The 27210-nt window shown below is 39.6% G+C and overlaps 1 protein-coding gene across 6 annotated transcripts in view; it reads left to right on the forward strand.

Moving 5' to 3' along the window:
* Nucleotides 1-27210, forward strand: part of Chd7 (chromodomain helicase DNA binding protein 7) — a 198780-nt gene that overhangs the window by 92116 nt on the left and 79454 nt on the right. For all 6 annotated transcript variants that reach the window (XM_048358974.1, XM_048358978.1, XM_048358979.1 and 3 more), the window contains 2 exons: nt 10129-10559; nt 26811-26952. In XM_048358974.1, coding sequence (XP_048214931.1) covers nt 10129-10559; nt 26811-26952 — 573 coding nt within the window. The remainder of the gene's footprint in view (nt 1-10128; nt 10560-26810; nt 26953-27210) is intronic.

Genomic DNA, 27210 nt, shown 5'->3' on the forward strand with positions numbered 1-27210 from the left:
CTAAAGCTCTTCAATTTAGCATTAGTTTTACCTCTGTGCCCCAGAGTGTCTGACAAATAGGCTATCTTTAACTCTGTGGTCCCTGAATGCAAGCCCATGACTGTGTTGGGTGCTTTTGATAAGAAAGAGCAATTGATCTGTTATGAGGCTAGAGAAAAGAATTGCCATTTCAAAATACAGTAATGAATAAATACAATACGAATAAATATGCATATAAACTGGTTTGGGGAACCCCCTCCCCTCCCCCGCCTCCCCTCCCCCCCTCCCCTCCCCTCCCCTCCCCTCCCCTCCCCTCCCCTCCCCTCCCCTCCCCTCCCCTCCCCTCCCCTCCCCTCCCCTCCCCTGTCCTTTTTTGCCTGTCCTGAGCCTTGTACTCTCGAGCCTCTTTGTGCTCAATGCTAGAGCTCTACCGCTTTGAGCCACAGCTTCACTTTCAGTTTGGGATGGCTAATTGGAGATAAGAATCTCATGGACTTTTCTGCCCAGACTCCTCAGATGTCAGCCTCCTGAGTGGCTAGGATTATAGGTGTGAGCCACTGCTGCCTGGCTGGGGAGCATTTTTCAAGGCATAGCAGGAGGGGACCTATCATTTCCTGGCCCTTAAAGACTTGTAGCAGTCCCTGGAACTGCTTGAAGACTTGGAGCCTTAAAGATATGGGACAGTCTCTTAAGAGTTTGGGATGAGGAACTGAACAACTCATGGGGGTGGGGGGAAGGGATAGGGGGAGGGGGGAGGGGGGAATGAGGGACAAGGTAACAAACAGTACAAGAATTGTATCCAATACCTAATGTATGAAACTCTAACCTCTCTGTAATTCAGTTTGATAATAATATATATTTATATATATTATATATAATATAATATAGTATATATTTTTTATATATATGAGTTTGGGATGAGGGAGGAGGTAACAAATACTACAAGAAATGTACCCATGGCCTAACGTATGAAACTTAAAAAAAAAAGAAGTTTGGCTGATTTGGGAGTTTTCAGAGCAGGGCAAGAGTAGGCTTAACCTATTCTGGCCCTTAAAGACTTGAAGCAGTCCCTGGGACAAGGTTAGTTATGGCGTTGACTGAATTGAGCTATATTCCTGTCAAAAAGAGACCTCGAGAAACATGCTGGGTAGCGGAGGCTGTGGAGCACAGTTACAATGCCAGTTCTGACCTACATTTTAAAGCTGTGGCAGAAAGTGGTGTGCAAAACCTGCTTTTTTTTTGAGTCAAAAACTCCTAATTTTTATGTTTAAAAACCCCAGGTATAATCTGTAGATCAGAGTTAGGGTCTTAGAATGAAGATGGGTTTCGGAGCACAGTGCTCTGGGTTTGTGTGTGGATTGGAGAGCTCCATAGCCATCTTCCTAGCCTAGTGTCACCACTGTGGGTACCCAGCCGTATTTCAGAGCTTTTTGTAGGGATGGGTAGGTAAAGTGGGTGGGTTTTATAGTTAGGTTTCCTGTGTTAGAATTGCAGTTTTGTCATTTTCTGACCATGTACTTTGCTCAAATCTTTTTTTTTTTTGCCAGTCCTGGGCCTTGGACTCAGGGCCTGAGCACTGTCCCTGGCTTCCTCTTGCTCAAGGCTAGCACTCTGCCACTTGAGCCACAGCGCCACTTCTGGCCGTTTTCTGTATAGGTGGTGCTGGGGAATCGAACCCAGGGCTTCATGCATGCTAGGCAAGCGCTCTATCCCTAAGCCACATTGCCAGCCCCTCAAATTAATCTTATAAAGCAGTAACACCAACCATGCAAACCTAAGAGGGCTGTATACTGAATAGAAGAGGAAGCCCAGCTGAGTGTGTGTTATGTGTAACCTGTACAGCAAATAGTTAAAAGAACAGAGCAGCGTGCTGGATGGCTCCAGGGCTTCTGGATACCATTGCTGTCTCTACCTTAAAACGAGGGTGTGTCCTTAGAATCCTCTTCCTGTTGGCTGCACCTGGCTTCAGTACAAAGACCTGAACCTTACTGAGCACTAGCCGGAGATCGTTCCTGCTCTAGTTAAGAGTTCCTCAGGCCTTTAGCAGAAGCTTTCTAGCAAGGCAGGCATTTGTGGCTCATGCCTGTAATACTAGCTACTCAGGATGCTGAGATCTAATGCATGACAGTTTTAAACCCAGCCTGGGGGGAAAAGTCTGTGAGACTCCATATCCAAAATAACCAGCCAAAAGCAAGTTGCCCAGCAAGCTCAAGGCCCTGAATTCAAAACTCTACTGGAAAAAGCAAGCAAACAAGGTAAAGAAAAGAGAATTGGCAGTGGCGGAGTTTTCCTGCTGTGGTATCCCAGCTGACCAGAGAACAACCACAGTGTAATACTTTGCATTTTTAAAATGCTGTTTGAGAGCCAGGCATTGGTGGCTCATGTCTGTAATACTGGCTACTCAGGAGGCTCAAGTCCTAAGATTGTGGTTTGAAGCCAGCCTCGGCAGGAAAGTCATTGAGACTCTTATGTCCAATAAACTGCCAAAAAAGTTCTTGAGGTGGAACTGTGGCTCAAGTGGTAGAGCGCTCATCTTGAGCAAAAGAAGCTCAGGGCCAGCGCCCAGGCCCTGAGTTCAAACCTCGGAACTGGCACCAAAAACTAACAAACCCCAAAACAAAACAAAACAAAGAGAATGTGGTTTGGGAATTCCTCTGCATATGTATAAGATGCTCAGTGGTCTGTATTTCACATGGAATTTAACATGGCTGTTTGACTCATTATTTTCACTATTTTGGTTCTACTAATTCAAAATACGTTCATGATTTAGGTGCAATGTATGTGGCTTGTGGCAATTCTATCATAAAGTTAACTTAAAAAACATGAGCAAAATGTCCAGGGCTAAAAAAATGCCTTCAGATTATTTTTAAAGAAAATGTTTTAGCAATACTTTAAACAATTTCAACTCTAAAATTTAGACTGAGTCCTTTGTCTCTCTGGGCCTGACATAAGTTTTTTCAAGTCTTTCCATTTCTTTACAAATGGCACAATATAATTCTAATGGATGAGTAAAATATGTAGAAGGTATATGTAGAAGGTTATAAATTTACAAGTAAATATGTTAGGTATGCAAGTGTGTACAAATATATTAACAAATATAGTAGATTCAAGGAAGATTTCAAATAGTGTAATTCCTTAGAAAGGCAAAAATAAACACCAAAAAGCGGGAACTTGAAAGGGATGGGCTGGACCCAAATAGACAAATGAAGAGAAGAGAGGTAGAATGCAGTCAAGAATCAAATGTATATTCTACAAATGTTGAAAAGGGTGACACTGATCAAGATGTATTATATTCAAACTGCTTTGTTAAATGACATCTTCTTGGTACAAGTACTTTTAAAAATAACAAAAAATAAAAATTACTATGTTATATCAGAATTTACGTGGTAATTTTCTAGACGATGTCTATAACTATACAAGTCATCTTTATCTAATTATGCCATTATTCCTGTTTTATTTTTACCTGTGACTTTTAACTTAACATAAAATAAACTGCTAATTCAGTGGGCTCTTTCATTGCATTTTATAAACATATTTGTTCACAGTCATATGCTTATTCTAGAATCTTTGATAACTAGCCCTGGAAGACACAGACACACACACACACACACACACACACACACACACAGACACACACACACAGACACAGACACACACACACACAGACACACACAGACACACACACACATACACACACACACACACACACCTACCTGCCCTTGAAAAGTTAACAGTTTTTTCCTGGTTTAGGTCATGTTGGAATATTCTAATGTAGGACTGGGATTGTGACTTAGCAGTAGAGTGCTTGCCTAGCATGCATGAGGTCCTAGGTTTGAGTCTTTGGTATCACATAAACAAAAAAGAAATGCACAAAATTAATTTTAAAAAGAATATCTAAAGTATATTTTGAAGATTCTCATTCAAGATATTATTGGGAACAAAGGGGTTATTATTGCTATACCTTTAGGACATGGGATATAGTATACTTTGGGTTGAGGACCCCTTACCAAAGTGGTTCCAGAAGTGTTGAGATTTCAGATTTTTCTCAGTTTTAAATAGTTGCATATATACAGTGAGACATTTTGGAGTTGGGACCCATGTCTAAACACAAAAGTCATGTTTCACATATACTGTATACATGGCTAAATGTAATTTTATATAATGTTTTAATTAACTTTTTGAATGAAATAGTTTCATAGTGTCAGATTTCCTTCTGGCAGTGTCACGGTCAGTTTTTCACTTTGGGTTTGGGGATGCTCAATCTGTATCTTATACTTCCTCTTTCCAATTTTTTCCCCTCTGAACCACAACTCTCTCTCTCTCTCTGTGTGAAGGGCTTGATGTCCTCTATTCAAGGAAACTGTTGTGCTTTGCCCCCAAATTATGTGAACTCAGATGACCTGAATCCTGTTTTTTTTTATGACCTCTTTGAATATCATGAACTTTTTGCCTCCTCAAATTAGCTCATAGGACTAGTTGGAGGAGTGTCAGCCTGATACTGTTCATTTGTGCTTTTATGTTCACAGGTATATCCATTCAACAAAAAATTTTTTCCTGGAAATTGATAAGTAGGAGCATGATTAACTTACGTAACTTGGGGCTGTGACCCCAGTTAAATTAAATTTAGCCAAGCAGAAAATCTAATCCATGTTATACTTTAGAATATTTTTGTGTCTTTCATTTTCTATTAAAGAATCAAAGTTTAAAAAATGTTTCAGTTGACCATTCAAACAAATATTTGCTCATCTTGAATTCAGTAATCGATTAGATTATCCCTATCATCCCAGCTACTCAGAAGGCAGAGATAGGAGGATCGGGAATTTCAGGCCAGCCTAGGAAAGTTACTGAGACCCTATCTCAGAAGCAAAATGTAAAATGAAAAGGCCGGGGGCCTGGCCTAAGTGGTAGAGCGCTTGCTTAGCATGGATGAGGTCCTCAGTTTAATCCTTAGTGTGATCTAAAACTTTTTAAACAATTTCACGTGGTATGTTGAAAATAACAACAATGATACACCACTTGTTTCTACAGCATTTAATATACCAAATCGCACGCTTTACTCTTGGGTAACGACTTAGAATTTGTATCTTGTAGAAATGGATTTTGTTGTAAAGGCGATGTACACTGGGGTTACGTGGGTCAGGTGATGAGTGCATTTCCTTTTGAACAGTGTCACCCCCTCCCTCACTCTCCCCCAACTTCCCCCGTCCTGAGTCCCCTCCCCTCAAAGTTGCGTAGTTCGTTTCCATCATCATGTGTGGTGGGTTTCACTGCTGAATTGGTTTGCTTTTGTCCCGCTGTTTATGTGCTTCCCTGCCCACTGCCAAAATCAGATATACTTATGTACAAGACAAAGAATACTGAAATAAAAAACAGCCACTGAGGGAATAAACTAAAGAAAGAAGGAAAAAAGAAAGGAAAAGAACCACAAGCAGTGTAACAAACCTCTTGCTTCTTTCAGTTTCCTGGATTTCAGTTGGGTGAGCATTGTGTTATATGCTCTTCTGCACATGGCTGTGTTGGGAAGCTGTTTCGGGCTGGGATGTAGCTCAGTGGCGAAGCGCTTGCCAGAGGAACAGCAACATTCTGGCTTAGGTCCCCAGGACCAAAAAAGAAAAGACAAACAAACAAAAACACGAATAAAAAAAGCCGTTTAAACCACAATTGGGTATGGTTCACGTTTGTATCTCTTCAGTCTTCACTGGCTGGCCAGGATTTTATTTTCTCTGAGAACTTACATGACTCCTCATATTGCCCTTGTGGAGCTGAATTTTCAAGAAGGCGCATATTTCCAGAGTACCACAGCACTTTGGTCCACTCCGTAGTAGCCCTTTCCTCTGTAAAGCATTTTTTAAAATTTTTTACTTGTTTCATATAAATAAATCTCTGTTAATATATGTTTGGAATAAAATGCACAACATGCAAAGATGTCCTGTATTGCAAAGTGGTGTGTTTTTAGATATTGTATGTGGGGAACATTTTACACAGTTAATATTAGATAGCTTATGCTACTCAATATTGCTAATCAATTTAGACTTCAGGAGTACTAATAGACAATGCATGGTAAGATTTTTTTTTCTTAAGCCAGGAAATGCTGAGTCATAGAAGAGAAGCACCTTTTTGATAAGTGGTGGTTCTTTTTCTACATCTTTCCCTTTCCTGTGATATTCCTCAACATTGTTTTGGTTGGATGAGCTTAGAAGAGAAGCTGAGAAAATGCCGGACACCAGTGGCTTGTAATCCTAGCTACTCGCAGGACTGAAATATGAGGAGAGAGGTTCAAAGCTAGCCTGGGCAGGAAAGACTGTGGAACTCTGATTTCCAACAAATGGACAAAAAGCCGCATGGTGAGCTCACGTGGCAGATCTCTTGTCTAGCCTTGAGCCAAAGAAGCTCAGGGCCAGCACCCAGACCCCTGAGTTCTAGCGGCAGTGAACACGCACGCGCACACACACACACACACACACACTCACACTCGCTGAGAGATTGCAGCTGAGAGATTGTTTTCACTCCTCCGACCTTAGCTCACCTTTGGTTAAACTTGAATACTATGCATTCTGTTGTTTCCTATAAGATAACGTATTTTCTGATGGATATACTATAAAGAGTGGAGTTACGGATGAACACAAGAAGCATATGTAATTTTATTTTATTTTGACACAGTGCACATATCTGGGTCAGATTTTTTTTGTTGTTTAAGTATCAGTTATGTTACTGAAGTTCCAAAAGTTCATGGCACAGTTCCCATGTATTCCCTTATATTTCAAAAAGTATGTGGAGTTAGGATACAAAGTATCCCACGCAGAAAGTCCTGTAGAGTGTGTTTGAATATACCATGGGTATCTAACATTCTCCACATTTGCTCTTATAAATGGGAGGTTTTAGGAATGCCCTCTATGGTAATATCGGATGTTAATGGCATTGATTACCTGTCAGGCAGTGGGAATTGATGGGAAAAATGTCCGCCGTAAAATTAAATAGCATTAGAGAAGACTGTACCACGCATCTGGTGGGGGGGGGGGGCGCTGGGGACAGTTGGGCTGGGAGACTTTGTCGGGGTATTACTAGGAGCTCCAGGTTTTTTCCTCACATGATTAAGGCAGGCCATCTGTTCTTTGTTAAATGTTTACAAAAACAGCTTTTCTCTAAAAGATTTAAGGAGATGTAGGTCTAGTAAACACTATAATGTTTCTGAGCACCTTTTTCACCCTCTTTCAGATAGTACCAAAACATAATTCTGTCGAGTTTTGTACATGATTAATACTTGTTTTTCATATTTGTTCCTTCCCTATGGAAGATTAAATTTTTTACTAGGTTACTAATTTGTAGTATCATTTATTTTTAAAAGAATCACCTAAAATGATTTGTATGCTGCAGTAGGTATACAGATTTTCAGTCTTTTTATGTTGTGTATGCTATCCCTTTTCTAATTTATAAATGTAGACCAGGAAATCTCTTGATACTGGTATTTGTTTCTGGAGTTGATTCCATGAAGATTAAAGAAAGGAACCAGACTTGATATTAACACATAGTTCTCAGTTTTAATCATTCTTAAAGACTTTCCTTTTCTTTCAAAGCTCAATGCTTTCTTTCAAACAGGTTTGATTTCTATGGCCCTTGTCCTCCCCCACTGTTTTCTCTTTTCAATTACATTAGTAAATGAAATGTGTTACTTAGATGAACTTTAAGCTATTTAAATATAAGAAAACAGTTTAAGTTAGATTTCATTAGTGCTCAGGTAATGACAATTTAGATGCTACCTTTTTTGGTTTTGGAGCATTAGTGAGGGAAAATAGAGGGGGAGGAGATAGCTCATCAGTTGTGATTAGCTGTATTGTCACTGACAGTATGTAAGTTTTTCAGGTTGGATTTATGTCTGGTTGTTCCTCCTCAAACTTATGTCTTGGCTTCTCTCTCTTGCAACATACTTTTCAGATTCATTCACTCTCTCTGTGACCTTGAAAGAGAAATATGTACTTTAAGATTTTTAATACAAAATGGTGTGTGTGTGTGTGTGTGTGTGTGTGTGTGTGTGTGTGTGTGTGTGTGTGTGTGTTTTCAGTTCTGGGGATCAATCCCAGGACTTCATGCATGCTAGGCAAGTGCTCTACTTCTGAGCTAGGTTCACATTCGTCCACAGAGTTTGGAATAGACTTTGGAAACAAATCTAAACTCCCTACTTTGTAGACAAACTAGATCCCAAGTGTGAAGTGATAATGTAGTTAATGGTGGAGTTGTAGGGAGTTTCTTTTCTGTCTTTGCAGCCAGAGAATTGAGTGTATGTTTCCACAGTAGCAAGAGTGGTATAACTACCTTCTTTTCAATGGATTTTGAAAATGTAGGGTTGGAAATGGTTAAATTTTGGAAATGGAATGAAACCTGTTGAGCTTTCCTGAAAGATACTTATGTATGAGGTGTTAAGAAAAGATGGGCAGTCAAAACGCACTGGATTTAGGAAAGTTGGATTCAGATCTCCTGCTGGAACTTGTTACTCCTTTCTAAAAGATAAGGATAACTTTTGGTTTTTGTTTGTTTTTTGGTGAGGGCAACACTGGGGTTTGAATTCAGAGTCTCCTGCTCTTGCCTGGCTCTTGTTCACAGTTAGTGCTCTACCCCATGAGCCATGTGTCTGGTCTGGCATTTTGTTGGCTAATTATGGATAGAGTTTTGTGGAGTTTTCTTCCTGGACTGGCTTTGAACCAAGTTTCTTTAGATCTCAACCTCCTGATCACAGATGTGAACCACCAGTGCCTCGCAAGTTTTCATAATTTTGTTGTGAAATTCAGGTGAATTGACACAGAATCTCAATACATGGCATTGGGTAAATGTTTAATGGATATGAGTTACATTGGAACCTGATTTATATTACCTCTATTTGAATGCTTGGTTTAACTTTTCCTTTCCCATGCCAAGCCTTGGTTTGTGTTCCATTAGTCTTCATTCTCTGGGTGTGGACACTGTTTCCTTCTCAGCTTTTGTATATTGTGCAGCATATCGAATTTGACATCAGACTCAGTTCTGTCATCATTTGTGTATCCTTGGGCAAAGTACTCTACAAAGTGGCCTTGTCTTCAACATCCTACATAGTGATTTGGGCTGGTATGGGGACTCAGTAGTATTACCTACGTGAAGCCCAGGCCTGGCACACAGTAAGATTGCTCATCTTGCTGGTATTATGTGCCAGGCGAAGAACACGAGAAAGACAGAATACAGATACATTAGATGTTATAACTGACTGTGTGGACAATAATCCAGCTCCACCCTGGTTTGGGTGAGAGGCTGTGACAGTGCTCCCCATCCAGGTCACTTATTCTACTTCCAGCTGACCACTCCGCATCTTGACCGATGCTGTCAGTGTTTTCTTCTGTTGGAAAGCACTTTCATGGACTGTCCCTCGTGACTATCAAGGATCTCCTATAAAGGATGAGAGTTTAACTATTGAGTTAATTTGTGAAATTCCAAGATATAAAGCTTAAGAAGTTAAGAAAAAGATGACTCATTTCATACCATTCATCAGTGAAAAGTCATTATTTGGACAAGTGCTTTTAATTTCACATTGGGATGTCATTTAAACCAGATGTAACCTTTTACTGTATAAAGTTTATGTGTTGCATTTACATTTTGTCTTCCTACTTTACAGAACCAGAATCCTGCAATGTTATATATGTAGTTGTTCTTTTTAAAAATGGCGAAATGGTTAATATATAGTTGATATACATATAACAAACTGCTAATATACCTTCAAATTACCACATTGGGGGAAAAAAAAACTATACCTTGATGTATTCTTTGTGGTTGCTTTTTCTTGTCATCTACCATTTTGCATGTAGCCTGTTTTAAAAAATGAACACATTGCTCATGTGGACTGTTTTAAAAAATGAACAATGTCTTTGCTCCATGATAGATTTTTCTTTCTTGCACTGATATTTTTTCTGTATTATTAAATTGGAAATATTTAAACATTCGTATTTAAAAGCTTGGACATTTTTTTGGATGAGAGAGAATGATAGATTCTACAGCTGTGTAGGAGATAAAATATCTGATACCTTGAGTATGGAATTAAGTTTCAGAAACATCAGCTGCCAACTTTCAGGTCCTTTCCTTACTGTAAAGAATGCTAAACTGATTTCAATTCCTATTTGTGTCTCTTAGCATTCTCCATCGGAGCCCTTTCTAGAGAAACCAGTGCCGGATATGACTCAGGTTAGTGGACCGAATGCTCAGCTAGTGAAGAGCGATGATTACCTGCCATCGGTAGAACAGCAGCCACAGCAAAAGAAGAAGAAAAAGAAAAACAACCACATTGTTCCAGAGGATCCCAGTAAAAGTTTTGGTAAAGATGACTTCCCTGGTGGGGTTGATAACCAGGAACTAAATAGGAACTCATTGGATGGGTCTCAAGAAGAAAAAAAGAAAAAGAAAAGGCCGAAGGCAAAAAAAGATCCGAAGGAACCGAAAGAACCTAAGGAGAAAAAAGAGCCCAAGGAACCCAAGACCCCCAAAACCCCTAAGATTCCCAAAGAGCCAAAGGAAAAGAAAGCAAAAACTGCCACGCCAAAACCCAAATCCAGCAAAAAGTCAAGGTAGGCCGTGGGCAGCAGTCCCCACCACAAAGCACTGACAGTGGACCTGGGGCTTCGAAGCACAGGGCAGGGTGGGCGGAAGGCAGGGTCGCGTCCAGCACATTAATTACTTTTCTCTCCCTGATATTTAAGCTGAAAAGTTGAGGGTTGTTTTTTTTTTTTTTTAAATCCATTTTGAAATTTAATGTTGTCATTATGAATTGTTGATTCAGAAACATTACTAGGTAAAAAATTATTTTTTAAGAATCAGTCTTTGTTCTTTTTGTGGAAGTCTGTGATTTAGCAGGTGGAATCGGGTTAGCAGCAGAGTGCTTTGTAAGAATAACCCCGCAGCCGCATCTTCAGTGGTTGTGTAGAAGTGGAGAGGAAAGATTGTAGGAAAAGAAAGCAAGGTCACAGTGTGTCACTCAAGACTCCAGCCTCATTTCCCGGATTTTGAAACAGGACAATTAATTCTCTCTACTTGGCAGGCTAAGCCTTTCAGGGGCAGGTTGGAGTCCTGTTGAGTAGCACAGGAGAAATCAAGTAGCAGTCATCTATTAGATATGCCCTCAAAAGAGTATGAATTCTAGGTTCTAGAAAAGAGCCTCCCTCACTGGATACTCCCCAACCAACTCCCTGACCCCCCAGAAGGCATATTTATTCAGTAAGAAAATCTGAGAGGAGAAGACATTGAAGACTAATTCTTTTCATTTGTACTGAACATTTCTAACAACTGTTCTGAACCCGTTCCAAACATCTGAATCTATTTTCCAGAATATGGCTCATGTTAGAAAATATAGTTTCCAGATGCGAGTACGGTCAGACTTGGTTAATCTGAGCCTCTTTACAAACTCCATTAGGAAACATGCCCCATTCTCGGCTATCACACGCACATGTAAACACATGCACACGTGCAAACATGCACATGCGCATGTGCACATAGACCCCACCCTCCAGTGACCTTGAACACTTTGAGGCTGCTGGCCCATACAACTGACTTGTAGGCTGTACCGTGTGCACACATGGGGCACACGAGTACAGTAGAGAAGAGTGTATCTCTGATGGGAAAGCTGTTGCCACACAATGAAAGGATGAACAGTTTCCCTGCTGGAAATATCCAAATAACCCCAAACATTATTCTGTGATATGTCAACAGGATAGTCACTGAAATTTTTTTTCTGTGAATATCTTGTATGGTGCCCAAACAACTGAATTATTTTCAGTGTTTTAAACCTCATGGTAACTTTATATTTACTTTTTGCACCACCTCTTATCTTTTACCTTATTATCTGATGTCCATTTTTTCTCCTATGAACATTCTTCTAAACCCTTATCTATTATATAAAGCCAGTTTGTTCATGAAGAAATGTTTTATTAGGTGCTTATTATTTGCAGGTGCTATTTTTAAGTGTTAGAAATGTGTTGCTGAATAAATGAAGACAGAATTTCAGTCTGATTTTATGATATGAGTTGGTTTGAAAAGCTGTGATTACCAAAATCTGAATATTACATTTTTGGCAGGAAGAAGTGTGTACTTATTTCTTCCAAGGAAAAAGAAATTAAACTGAGGTTTGAAAAAGAATGTTTTCTTTTTTTCCCTTAAGATATGTATTCTAGAATTAAGAAAATACATCATTAATATTAAATTTTAGCATCATGATGTTTCTGGCTTCAGTTTTCATTGTGATCTTTTGAATTTTTTCACCTAATGGTAGAAATTGATAAAAACTACTCTATGTGAGATACTATCATAAATTTCCAAGTATATTTACTGTTTCAAACTCTGACAGTGTATCAGACTTGCCACATTTTAAAACTTTACCTGAATGAACATCCTTACCTCTTGTTAAGAACTGAGAGTTAATTAATGGAATGCTGTATGTCTACTTTGCAGCACAGTCTCACACTTTGGACAGGAAGAAAGCCCAGTGAAGTTTCCTTTCCCTCTATTGCTTTTGACTTGTAGTCCCAGTCAGTGTGTCTTGCAGGCAACAGTCTTTATCGCATGTAGTCTGACAATATTTGATTTGAATACTTCTGGTAAGTTTGGAGATGAACAAGTGAAAGGGAGCGGATGTACTATGTCTCAGAGGTTTAGGAAGCCATGTTGGGGTGTGTGGGAGACATTGAGGCTGTGGATTCCACCTCTGACCGCCCTGTGTCATGAAAGGCCTTCCCTGTTGGTGGTAGTCTTTTAAGGTTGGCTGTTCAAACATATGAAAATTACACTTACATTTTAAATTAATTAACAACCAAACCATTGTTTATTTTTATGAAACCACTTTGTTTCTGCTTTTATTGATTGGATGAGTTCAGTTGTAGTCTCCTTGTTCTGCTACATCTACAAGGGACTAGCATTGCTGAGTCAAGGATAACCAGTACGCATACAACTACATGTAAATTCTGAACAGCATAGCAGAATAATTATGTAAATTGAATATGCAGTGATGAAGGTAATAGGGGGTTTGGGTTATGTTAGTGCTGGGGTTGAATTGCCATAGCAGTTTGCTTTTAAGCACTGGAATACAACAGTGGCAATTTTGTTTTGCAAAATGTTATGTGATACCAGTTATTTCCATCTTTGAATAAGTTAACTTGATGAATTTGTTTATACAGAAAATAATTTCCTACAGAGGGCTGAAACGGAGGGAATAAACAGAAGTGAAATAAAAATTTAGCCCCAGTCCTACCCGCATCTTTCCTCTGCAGCCCTGTGTGTCTCATCAGTTTTGGGATTCTCCAAACAGCATGCAGTCCTCTGCTGTCCTTTGCGTGGGCCGTGACGAGGTGGCTTGCTGGTGGTCTGGCTCTCTGCACTGTGTCACTGGCAAGGAGGGAGCTTGGGCAGGTGGCCTGCATCCTTCACATACCGTAGGTAGTAGAGGAGAGTGGCTGTTGTCAGGGCTGGCTGCCTCTCTTCCCTGCAGCCCACCTGGTTCTGTAAAGTGGCAAACACTTGAAATTTTGACCATTCTCAGAACAGGACTTAAAAAAAACCCAACTACTAGAATATAGTTGTGTTTATCTTTCTTATATAAGAGAACCCAAAAGAATTTGCATAGCGGGGCTGGGGATATAGCCTAGTGGAGCCTAGAGAGATATAGCCTAGAGAGCTTGCCTCGTATACATGAGGCCCTGGGTTCGATTCCCCAGCACCACATATACAGAAAATGGCCAGAAGTGGCGCTGTGGCTCAAGTGGCAGAGTGCTAGCCTTGAGCAAAAAGGAAGCCAGGGACAGTGCTCAGGCCCTGAGTCCAAGGCCCAGGGCTGGCCAAAAAAAAAAAAAAAAAAAAAAAGAATTTGCATAGGATCTGTTATATAGAACAGTAGTGGGACATAAAAAAATTGTTCAGTATCTCAGAAAAGAGCGTTTAAAGTCTCAGTAATGAAAACAGGCTACATTAAACTTTTCTAATAGAACTATTATCCTTTCCTCTTCTCTCTCTTTAAATATTTTTTTATTCGTAGGTGTCTTTATAGCTTCTGTAGAATGGGCAGTTAATATCGAAAATAAAAGCTAAGACATTTGTGGGACAGAGATGTCATTTTGCATATGCAAGCATCCTTGCAACTTCAATATCATGAGGATTTGCTTTCTTGTTTTTGGTGCATTTTCTTTTGTATGTGCGTGGGTCCTGTGGAATGAGAGCATTGGGAGGCAGTGCTCCGTTGAATGCCTCTTGAAGGATGTAGTGGTCCATTTAGCTGTATAAAGATTCATTAAATGCACAGAAAGAGGTGTATTTGGCCAAAGATTGTGAATTAACTACCAAAGTTCAATGAAGCAATATGGTTTGCTGTAGATGCCGTTTCTAGGGACATGTTTTGTTCCTTATTCTGTTCTCTGTCCTTAGTGTTTTATTCAGTAGAAAGCAAAAAATATTTTTCAATTGTGTGAAGATATCATTTGATTGTCATCTGGGAAATGGACACACTGCTCTTACTTTGTGCCCAAAACCCGACAGTGTACTTTAGTAATCTGCATTGTGATTACCATTAACCGTAATAGTTTATGTAGAAGTATTTTTCTTGAGGAACTTAATTTTCAGATACTATTTTATTAATTTTGATCTAACAGTGGAGGGATATTTACTTAAGAAATACTTATATTTAGCCCCAAAGCCCAACAGTGATATATTTCAATAAATTAATACATATTATATAGTGTGCTCTATTATATGCAAAGTTTCTTGATAGGAATTAGAGGCAAAAGCAAAAGCCATTAAGCCAGGCCTTGATAGTAAGTACTCATTGTAATCCTAGCTGCTCAGGAGGCTGAGATCTGAGGATCATAGTTCCAAGACAGACCAGGCAGGAAAGTCCATGAGACTCTTATCTCTAATTAACCATCAGAAAACCAGAAGAGAAGCTGTGTCTCAAAGTGGCAGAGGGCTGGTCTTGAGCAAAAAAGATAAAAGACAGTTCTCAGACCTGAGTTCAAGCCCCAGGAATGACAAAAACAAAACGACCCTAGATAGTCAAGTAATTCACCACCGGCAACATATTTAATAAACCCATAGCTTTCCTTTTTTCCTTTCTTCTTATTCTCCTTTTATTGTTACTTTACTCATGTGCTGTTGGACAGTTGGAGGGACAGATATTGACTCTTTTGTCAACTATGCCTATAGAAGGGGAGATATAGTTTAAAATGTGTAGTCATAAAATGGACTTTTGAGTTCGCTTAGTATTGGCAAGGAAGTAAAAGTGTCCACCAGTGTCGCCCGTCCGAGCCAGTGAACCTATGTTTTCTAGTCTCTGGTTCATTAAAGTGGAGCTTCAGGTTAGGGATGGGCCAGTTCCCCACATTCTGCTTATCTCAAAGCTTGATTTTTCTATAACCAAGCAAGAAAAGGATGACTTAAATCTCCAGTTCTTTCTGTTAGGACAACCCATTTAGGGCCTTTTGTTGTCCTTGAGGGCCCCTTTGTGCCCTTCCTTTCTGATTCATTTTAAATCTGGAGAATGAGCAAAGGCGGGGGAGTCAACAGCTACTTTGAGTACGCTCTGTTATCTTTGACAGCATGTGGTTCCGTTTATATCCCTGAGGAAGAGAATGCCCAGCAACACTGACCTTTGGAAGCAAGTTCTGCTCACTCTTGCTGTCTGCTTAATCCTAGGAGGGACCACACCGGGCCAGCTAGAAATGTATTTCTGTCCATCCACAAACCACAGTGGGCTTCAAAGTAGTGGCCGCCTGCTGCTTTTGTCTATGTGGGAGTGGGTGATTGAGAACTCACTTTCAGCTCGCACTATACACACAAAACGAAACTTGGGAAAGGTAGAGGCCATGAATAGTCATGAGATGTTAGAGGGCAATTTTCCTAGAGACACATCCTTTTGAAACCTCTCCTTAGTGGAATTCTATGGTGGACCATATTTTGCCATAGTACCTATGATTATGATATGGAAAAATAAAGATCAGAAGAGAGTGTAAGCTGATAGATATTTTTAAGATTAAAAAGTGTTTTTATGTTAAAATGCTTTGGAAAAATGTGAAATTCTGTACACATGCAAAGTTTATTTCCTGATGATACAAAGAACTTCTTGCTAGACAAAGCATCATTGGCTATTTGTATGAAGCCATTGAACAGAGCAGGACTCGTCTCTTACTTCAGCCACCTGTATAAGGAAGTCTGTGGTTTAGCTTTAAAACACTAAGTAGAGACATTGTGTGAATTAAGGAAAAAGAAGACTGTTCTTTACTAGAAAGACAACATCCTTAAGCTTCCATTCGAATACTAATTTTATATGTGGTCCTACATTTGATAGGAGCAGTTGTAATATGGAGATCAGATCTGGCCAGAGCCATCATTGGCCACATGGTGAGTTGCATTGTCTGGCATCTTGTCTTGATGGGTGTGCCTGGATTCCTAGAGAAAGGGAAGCCCCATCCTCAGGTGATGGGTGTTCCTGAATCCCAAGAGCCAGGGGTGGGCACGTGGCCTATAGGTTACTGAACCTGTCAGTCAAGTGCTTGGGACTGGGAGCTTCCTGTGATCCAGCCCCCTGACCTGACCCTATTTAAAGTCAGATCAGCCCAGGTGCCATTGTGTGCCATGCCACATGTCTCAATGATCGCATCCTGGATCCTGTGTCCTGTCTCCTGGCTCGACTTTGGTCACCATGGCGTCCCAAGTTAACTCTCCAATGGAGCTGAACTGGTTTGTTGGTATTGTTTTTGTTCTATCTTTCCTCTTCTCTCTGATTCCTGATAGTGTTAGGTGTATTTTTGTGGGCTGCAGGCCCTTTGTAACAACTGGCTGCCTGCAGACTGCTAATGTTCTAATCACACTCCAAGATTCAATCCTTTAATATGTGGCTTCTTGGATAATATACCATATAACACAGCGTCATTTCACAGAAGTTTGATTTTTCTTGCTTTGATGGTACTCTCTCCTTTGTGGTCTGACCATTTGGTCTGACTAGTTCTCTTCCTATCTATAGCACACCATTGACATGGGTGTTAGCATTTCTCTGTTGTATTAACTACAGATGGCAGGTGCAAGAAGATAATTTTAATCTACATAGTGGGGTTGTGACTGCTTTTTTGCGTTTTTCCCTTTTAGAGTTAGTTATAAGACTGCTTTCCATAAATAAAACTTAGTGAGTGCCTTACACTTTGACACTTGGAACAGTATTCTATAGTAAGTTGGACGGCATCTGTGTGTGTGTGTGTGTGTGTGTGCGCGTGCATGTGTGTGTTTGTGTGTGCACACGTGCATGTGCATGTGTATATCTTGGTACAGGGACTCATATTCTTGCTTGGCTGTTTTGTTCAAGGCTGGCTTTACCATTTGACTCATTCATACCTCGTATCTGGCTCTTTGGTGGTTAATTGGAGATGAACCTCAGGCATTTTACTTCCTGGGCTAGCAGTAAACTTGCATCCAGAGATCTTAGCCTCCTGAGTAGCTAGGATTACAGATATTAGGCTAGTGCCTAGCTAAAAGGCACTGATTTTGTGTAGCTTTTTGACGTGTGTGTGTGTGCACACGTGTGTGTAATAGATTTTGCTGTACTGAGGCTTGAAGCAAATTTCAGGCCTCACTCTTGCTGACATTCTTGCTCATGGCTGGTATTCTGCCACTCCACCCATACCTCTACTCTGGCATTCTGCTGGTCAGTTGGTGGTAGAGTCACACTTTTCTGCTGTGGCTAGCTTCAAACTATAGTCCTCCAGATTCCAGCTTAAATATCTAGGATTATAGATGTGAGCCACCTCTGCCTGTCATATTACGTTACAGTTCAAGACGGTGTCAAGTAACCAAAGTGGCGAATGTCTATGTTGAGCCTTGCTGGTCAGATAACATTAGCTAACGAGACTGACTTAATTTCCGTGTTCCTCTGGAAGATCTTAATTCACTCCATAAAACTCACCTTTTCTTTAGACTATATTGATGTTAAAAATCAATTTGGTTCTTTCTGGAGAACTTTGTACTGCACTTAAATTTTTTGTTGTTGTTGTAAAGGTATTCTACAGCAGGGTTATGGTTACATAAGTAAGGTAATGAGTATATTTCTTGTTTTCTCACACTTTCCCTCCCCCTACAGCCCCCCTCCTGCCTAAGTTGCAAAGTTGATTTCCAACAATGTGTCTTGTATCGCTGTTGCATTGGTTTGCCCTTTTCCTTTTGTCTCACCATTTTGATTCCCCTTCTGTTCCCCAAATCAGATAAACATATATACAAGACACAGGATACCAAAATCAAAAACAGTGACAACAGTGGATAAGCCAAAAAATGAATGAAAAAAGAAATGACTTCACAATACATTAAAAAACAACAATAAAAAAGCAAAAGAAAACCCCAGCAAACTCTCCTGTTTGCATTTCTAGGAGCTCATTTCTATTAGCATCATTTTATATGGTCATATGTACATAGATATTGAGCTATTGTGATCCTCTGTTAGGACTATCCTAGACATATACTAATTATTACCAATGAGGAAAACCAGGGAATCTTATGTTTCTTTGGGTCTGGCTCACTTCACTTAATAAGATTTTTTTCCAAGTCCTTCCATTTCCTTAGGAAAGGGGCAATGCCATTTTTTCTAATGGAAGCAAAGAATTCCATTGTGTATATGTACCACATTTTCTTGATCCATTCATCTTCTGAGAGACATCTGGGTTGGTTCCATGTTTTAGCTATGGTAAATAATGCATTAAACATAGTTGTAGTGGTAGCTTTAGTGTGTCCTTGTTTGTGGTCATTTGGGTAAATGCCCGGGAGTGGGATTGCTGGGTCGTAGGGGAGCTGTATGTTCAGTCTTTTGAGGAATCTCCATACTGCTTTCCAGAGTTGCTGAACCCGTTTACATCCCCACCAACAGTGTGGTAGGGTTCCCTTTTGGTCAAATCCCCACTAACATCTGTTATTATTTGTTTTGTTGATAATGACCATTCTAACTGGGGTGAGGTAGAATCTTCATATAGTTTTGCTTTGCTTTTTTTTTTTTTGCCAGTCCTGGGCCTTGGACTCAGGGCCTGAGCACTGTCCCTGGCTTCTTTTTGCTCAAGGCTAGCACTCTACCACTTGAGCCACAGCGCCACTTCTGGCTGTTTTCTATATATGTGGTGCTGAGGAATCGAACCTAGGGCTTTCATGTATACGATGCAAGTACTCTTGCTACTAGGCCATATTCCCAGCCCTGATTTGCATTTCTATTAGGATGTAGAACATTTCTTCATGTGTCTATTGGCTATTCTTATTTTCTCTCCAGAGAAGTCTCTTTAATTCTTTAGCCTACTTATTAGTTGTTGTTTCTTTGAGGATTTTTTATTGAGGGGGGTTAATTTTTTGAGCTCTAGGTATATTTTTGATATGAGGCCCTTGTCTGTTGTATACATAGTGATGATCTTCTCCAAATCTGTGGGCTTTTTATTTATCTTGCTAGCTATGTCCTTTGCCCTGAAGAAGCTCTGCAGTTTGATGCAGTCCCATTTATCCAGCCTTTCTTTGATTGTTGTGTTTCCGGGTTTGTATTTATGAAGTTTTGACCTATGCCAAGGAGCCCTAGTGTATCCCCAACCCCTTCCTGCAGTGTTTTCAGGGTATCTACTTTTGCCTCAAGGTCTTTGATCCATTTGAAATGGATTCTGCTTCAGGTTGATATTATATAAGGATCTAAGTTCAGTTTTCTACACATGTATAACCAGTTCTTCCAGCACCATTTGTTGAAGAAGTGGCTGTCATTCTTCCATCTGATAATTTTGGCTCCTTTATCAAAAGATTAGGTGACCATAGGTCTGTGGGATCATTTCTGGGTTTTCAATTCCATTCCATCGGGTCCCAGGCCTGTTCATGCGCTTTTATTGCACTTAAAAATGTCCTTAAAATGGGGAACACTTAAGACAGCATTCTGATATTACTGGAAAATATAAAATACCCACTGCCAGTGCATAGTAGGAAAAATATTCACCAGGAAAGGTTTCAGAGACCTGATAGATACCATAAAAGTCCAAACCAATGCTAGAGTCCTTTGCCAGGCAAATAGGGTCCGGCTCCTGCTCCGGCTCCGGCTCCGGCTCCGGCTCTGGCCCTGGCCCCACGAGTGCCACTGGTGCAAGTTTTTTTGTAACCTGCAAAGGCAAGAAGTGTTGCATTTTAAATACACATTGTGAATGAAAGCAAGTTAGACTTCTTGATATTTCCTAATTTTCTTTGGTATTCTTTTCCTGAAAGTTTTGTATAGTTAATGTGCTAAGTCAGACCTGTATTTTTAATAACTTCTAAAAGTGACCATTTAAGTAAGTTGTTCGGTAGTGACTGTCATAGAACTTATGAGTTAACATGGCATTGAGATCATGTTTGCTCATAATAAAATAGAATTCCTTCTTTCACTTTCTTTCACAGTGTATCTTTTTCCCAAGTAGAAGAGTAGAATGAAGATTGGTTTTGTTTTCTTTTTATTATTGTAAAAGTGATATACAAAGGGGTTACAGTTACATGTCAGGTAATGAGTACATTTCTTTTTGAACAGTGTTACCTCTTCCCTTGCTTTCTTCTAGTTTTTTTCCTCTTCACCCCTCTTCCCCACAGTGTACATTTCATTTTTAACATAGTGTTTAGTATCACTGCTGTTATTTATTCACCCTTTGTCCCCCCATTTCTGTGCTTCCCCTTACCTGCCCCAAGACAGATAAACTTACATACAAGACAAAAGGTACAGCAACAAAGGAGCAAATAAATAAAAGGCTAAACGTAAAATAACTGAAAACCTCGTTTCCATTTCTTGGAGTTCATTTCAATAAACATCATTTTATATGATCATATGCACATAGTTACTGAGCCTTTGTGATCCTCACCTGAGAATATCCTCCTTTGGTCTCACTGTGTCAGTGTTTAGAGTCCTGTGTAATTTATCAGGTCCAAGTGAATTTTCTTTGGTCTTTTACCATTCTGTGTGTTTATTTGTAGGTTTATAGGCACATTCTAGTTAGCATAAACAAGCGAAACCATGCAATCTATGTTTCTTTGAGTCTGGCTTACTTTGCTTAATACAGTTTTTTCCAGGTCTTTCCATTTCTTTATGAATGGTGCAATATCATTATTTTTGATAGAAGCGTAGAATTCCATTGTGTATATATACCACATGTTCTTTATCCGTTCATCCACTGAGGTTCATCTGGGTTGATTCCGTATCTTATTTATAGTAAACAATGCTGCAGTGAACCTGGTTGTTCTGGTAGTTTTAGTGTGGTCTTATTTTTAGTCTATTGGATAAATGCCCAGGAGTGGAATTACTGGGTCATAGGGAAGTTCTATGTTTAATCTTTTGAGGAACTCCATATTGCTTTCCCTAGTGGTTTTTTTTTGCATTTGTGTGTAGGTCCTAGGGCTTGAACTCATGGCCTGAGTGATGTCCCTTAGATTTTTTTTTTTTTTTTTTTTTTGCTAAAGATTAGTGCTCTTAACACTAGAACCACAGCTTTACTTCTGGCTTTTTGGTGGTTAGATGAAGATTAAGAGTCTCATGCACTTTCTTGCTTGGGCTGGCTTTCAACATCAATCCTCAGATTTCAGCCTCCTAAGTAGCTAGGATTACAGATGTGAGACACTAGCACTGTATTATTTCTGGCTTTTTGGTGATTAATTGGAGATAAGAGTTTATGACATTCCTGCCCAGGCTAGTTTTGAACAGGATCTTGCGTTCTCAGCCTCCTGAGTAGCTAGGATTCGAGTTTAAAGGTTAGGGTGATGGTATCTGCTTGGAGCAAAGTCTGTGGGCTCTAGGCCCACTAGGAACAGAGATGTGCAGAAGGCATCAGGCTTAGTGGTAGGTGTTGCACAATGGACTGGGCATTGCTCGGCCGTAGGTAGAGGAGCAGTGGTTGTCTTGTGAAGATGCTGATCTTCCGGCTTATTATCTTTCAGCATTCATTTTGCCTCTTTGCTCAGTTTGTTCCATTACTTGTCATTATAACATTCTAGTTCAGTCGTAGGATTTTAATTAAGTTTTTCATTTTATTATGTGGTTATTTTTACTTTGTGTTTTTACACATTTTCTGCTGCTTTCATCTTTTTTATGTATTGTAAGGATGATGAACAGAGTTTATAGTTAAATAAGGTGATGAGTACATTTCTTTTTAAACACTGTTACCCCTTCCCTAATTTTCTCCTGCTTACCACACCCTCTCTCTCATCCACCCCTCAAGTTGTAAAGTTCATTTCCAACCTAGTGTTTAGTCTTTTAAATCTGTGCCTTTTCTAATTTGGTTTGACATTTTTATCTTTTAATTTTAATTGTATAAAAAAGCTCACTGAGCCAGTGGCGCCCAGAATCCTGCCAATTCAGGAGGTAGTTGATAGCCAGCCCAGGCAGTGAAGTACGTGAGACTCTGATCTCCAATTATCTACCAGGAAACTGGAAGTGATGCTGTGGCTTAAAGTAGAGCAATAACTTAGAGTGAAAGAGCTCAGGAACAGGTGCCCAGGCCCCCAGTTCAAACCCCAGGACTCACCACAAAAATAAAAAAAGCTCACTGGCTAGGTGTTGGGGTACATGCCTGAATCTCGGCGTTCAGGAAATAAAGGCAGGAAGATTGAGAGTTTAAGACTAGCCTAGCCTACATAGTGTGTTCTGTACTAGCTTGGGCTGTGAGATCCTGTCTTTAGAAAAGAAGGGTTGGTGGGGCTACTCTTGCCCAATAGATAGGTCTTAGAGGGAATCTGTACTGTGAACTGAGAGTAGTTCAATGGCATTGAGGCCTTGACCCCAACAGCTGACTGTGCATTTCATTATGGTAACACAGAGTTGCAGTGTGTCACACATCCGACATGGTATCCAATGCTATGTCGCTCTCTCTCTCTCTTTTTAATATCTATTAGGTTCACTTCTTTATTCCAAATTCTTCTCAACATTTGAAGTATAATAATATGCCTCAATAACTTTTTCCCTTCTCCTAAAAGATGATAGTATAACATTGTAGGGAAGCTTGCATTTCTGAAAATGAACCAGATTAATCTTCCTTCCTTAAGCCTTAAGGTTGGTTTTTTCCAGTATGATGAGAAAGAATCTTCATTAACATATTCTATCTAAAGAGGCTGCTAGATTGGAAGCCCCCTCTCATTCTCCAGCCATTAGTGATTGACCATAGTCTTTTTATTACGTTTGGTTTCACAATACAATTCCTTTCAAATTTTCTTTCTTACTGAGGTTAAAGGTTAGAGGCTGACACTGATGAGTGTTTAAACTATATTCTGTCTTATAGTAAATAAAGTCAGTTCCCTCGTTTTATAATAAGTTCTGGCCCTTTAGATAAAGCATTATTTAAAAAGCCTGAACTTTCTCAACAGGAAGAACTAGCCATCTATGCTTTTTGCATCTATGTTTTAGTGAATAGCACCCAGCCCATCTTCATGGCCTCTTACCATCTTAGACTGAATAGGACTTCTTTTGTAATGGTAGAGTCCTTACAGGCCTTCTGGTGAACACAGAATCTGTGATCTCCTGGTGGTGGTTGCTAAGCATGCTCTTCATGAGGACGGTGCGTGTTGTGGTGACATTGAGGCACTCACAGAATGTGGAGCTTGGTCACTGAGCTATGGACGCTGAGTTTTTCACCTTACCCTTCAGTGTCACTTCACCCTCACAACGAAATGTGAAACAGAAGACTGGAGAACAATGACACTCCAAACGTGGAGCAGCATCCCTAGGAGTATTCCTTTCTTAAATTCTGAGGACTTGTCTACCACCATGAGAAGTAGATGGCTCTGTGTCTCAGTTTCTAGTACATGAGTTAGGGGGCTCTGTATTTTGATTCTATCACTAGTGATAGGAGATAAGACTTAGGAAAAGTAGTAACTTTGTACATTAGGAGATGAAATATGTATATGGTGCTCATTTTTATTGGTTTTGAAAACCTGCTTACATTTTTGTTTCCCTCTAATTAGTGAATAGCCCCATTTTATTGAGTTTCACAATTGGTTTACTATGAAGATAAATGTTATGTGTGGGTTTTTTGTTTGTTTGCTTTTTGAGATAGGCCTTCACTATATAGTTCAGGTATAGTTCATTCGGTAGCCCAGGCTCTATATTGCCTTGAACTCATGTCCTTCCTGACTCAGCCTTTTTATATTGCTTAGATGAAGTAACCATAGTCCTCAATGCAAGTGTGGTCTTCTCTATAAGACCCTATAATTGATTTGATCTACTGGATCTGAGCCATGGCCAGAGAATATGGGTTGCTTGTCTTCCAGATGTGTAACCAGCCGTGCCCAATGCTCCCCTGCCCCCCCCCCCCCACTATGTTGTTTAAACTTTATAAGAAATCGTGGTGGAAGATATGATCTACCTCATTTTGTATCTGAAGAAACAGGCCCCAGAAATGGAACGGACTTATCTAGGGTTATAGACCTTAAGTGCTGGTTCGAATTTGAACCAAAGTCTGACTGGCATCTTTGCTCTTATCCACTATTGTATATTAACCTTCATGTGTAAAAAGAGAAAAAAAACTGACTTCAGCTTTTTGTGGGCAAAATAGTTTAAATATGAATACTTAGTTGACAATGCAGATTAGCTTATTGCAAAATAGTAGCAGGCAATTTAATGTCAGTAATTCACATTTTTCCTGGACATTGGAGATTTTGCACCCTTTTTTGACTTCTCAGGGTGTTTGATTTGTATATTGATGTATGGGACTGTTAGCTGTCTTTGAACATTAATAGAACAAGGTCTAATGAGTTTCCAGTCTTTCAGTAATCAGATCTGGGGTGCTTCCCTTGGCTACAGGCTTTTTGTCTAAGCATTTGGAGAGGTCCTGTCTGACTTTCAGCCATCTTGGAGGTTCTGTACAGTTCATTCTTGGGAAGAGCAGATGGAAAATCATTAGCACTTCTCTCTTCCAGCAAATAGATGTTTCCATAGACCTGGGCTCTGGTCGGATTCCAGACAGTAAGTCTTTGCTCCTGAAGGACAGTTGCATGCAGGCCTACAACCCCACTAAATTAAACGGCGTGCTTCGCTCTGGTAGAGAGAGGTCACTATGGAAAGCACTGGCTGCCAGCTCACTTTACCTGGCAGTGGTTCAACTCTTTGACAGGCCTACCTCTGATTTAAACAAATTTGAGAAATATGTAAAGTTTTGGAAGCAGTTTTGCACTGATTTGATAAAAGAAACCACAAAACACTGCAGCGCAGGTGTTGAGAATGTTTGAAAGCTGATTGAGGGAAGCAGATGGCTTTAGTCAGTGGCATCCAGCCAAAAGAGCAGGTGCTGGTCATGTGACCGCTGGTTACCAGGGTAATCTGATTGCTCTTGGCGTGCAGATGAAAGGAAAGAGGCCCAGTGTTCAGCTGTAGTATTGTATAATTTGTGGCAGTTAGAGCGGAAATAAATGCTGGAAATGGAGCCTCATAGTAGGGGAGACTTCTGTCCATGTGTAGCGTAAACACTAGGACAGTTGGATAAGGAACTGTTGTATGGATTTTTTTTAATTTAAAAAATATTATGCGTTCTGTAGGTCTCTTGGTGACTTAATGTTTTAAAGACATTGCCTTCTTTCTACATATAAATAAAATGAACTCTTGAAACCTAACTGCTGTTTGCTGCAGTAATGAATTGTTTTAAGTTACTTCCTGATGTGACTATTTAATAGGCTAAAATGTTAATGACACACAATAAAAATAAACTGAATATTTTAAAAATAATTTAAGATGATCCAAGATTACTCTTGAAGAAATAATTTTTAGGTGTGTGTTGGGTACATTTTTATATTAGTAGTACTTTTGATATATTTGAGGCTCCCTAAAACTAGAAAAGTAATGGTTTCTATAGTTGAAATATTTTCAGAGTTGTATAGTAAATGGTAATTAATGTTAGAAAATCTTGGGTAACACAAGTGCATGTTCTAACAGAATGTCAAGCCAAGGTTCTAAAGGTGCTAAGATTAAAATTTGTTGTTTTTACAGTGCATTTATGTCTTTTGTCTTAATGGATCATTCAGATCCTAATAATGTTGGTCAGCAAAATACTTTGTAAAAATATGCTTTAATTAGTGGGGTTGGTTTGTTATTTGTATTTCAGAGACCTAGCTTTTTAGAGGACAGTGGGTGGGAGGAAAAGGCTAATTGTGGAGCTTAAAATGTAGCTCATTGGTAGAGTGCTTACCTAGAATGTGCAAAGGACTAGGTTTATTCCCCAATACTGTTTTGGGAAAAAAGATTGTGATAATACCCCCAAAGAAAACATGCCCACTTATTTTTAGCTAAAAACAAACATTAAATAAGATTAGATATTTCTTGAATTGCAGTTTTTTTAATTAAATGATTCTAAGTGTGATAAAAATGCAACTGGATAAATATAAAGTGGAGCACTTAGCACTACAGGTAAAAATAAATAAAAGGTTTACCTAGAAGTATGTAAATCTATCCCAAGAGACACAATGACATGTATCATCATGTATTTTTTTCTTTGACATCTTTTTTAAATGGCTTTGTTCCATACCTTTAAAACTTGGAGTAAAAATTACTTCTTAGTTTGATTTTGCATGGCTTGGTGGATTGGCGGGGTTTTAAACAAATGTACTATGTGTGGCATTAGAGGTTTGGCATACAATTTTTGTTATAATTTAGGTCAGAAATTTGCTAGAGGCCATCATTACGAATTTGAGCTAGAAACTTAATTTAAAAATTTGGCCATTGAATTATAAATGGCCAGCACACCTGGACTTATCCATTGTCATAGACATTCTGGGAATATGAACATGGGAAATAGAAGGTATGGGACATATTAAGAACTGAACACTAAGTGGTGTACCTTGAATTCTAGTAATAAGAAACCTGATTCAGACGCAAGTGCTTTGAAGAAAAAGGTCAACAAGGGGAAAACAGAAGGTTCTGAAAATTCAGACTTGGACAAAACACCCCCACCATCTCCTACTCCTGAAGAAGATGAAGACCCAGGTGTTCAGGTAATGCCATTATTCAGTTCCTGAGCATGGTAACGTTAGCCACATGTAAAGAACACTAGACCTCCCCCAGCTTTGTTACAGAGATGCCTGTGAGACTGTCCTCACTGGAATATTATATCCTTCGTGATGAGAGCTGGGGAGACCAACCTGAAATTAAGCTCCTAAATAGAGCAGGTTTTGCTGCCTTTGATTTTATACTTAAGAAAAGAAAGGAGCCGTGTGTCTCCATGTTTATATGTGTTATGGTTAACACATTGG

The sequence above is a fragment of the Perognathus longimembris genome, chromosome 12 (assembly GCF_023159225.1).
Source record: "Perognathus longimembris pacificus isolate PPM17 chromosome 12, ASM2315922v1, whole genome shotgun sequence".
Classification (NCBI taxonomy): Eukaryota; Metazoa; Chordata; class Mammalia; order Rodentia; family Heteromyidae; genus Perognathus; species Perognathus longimembris.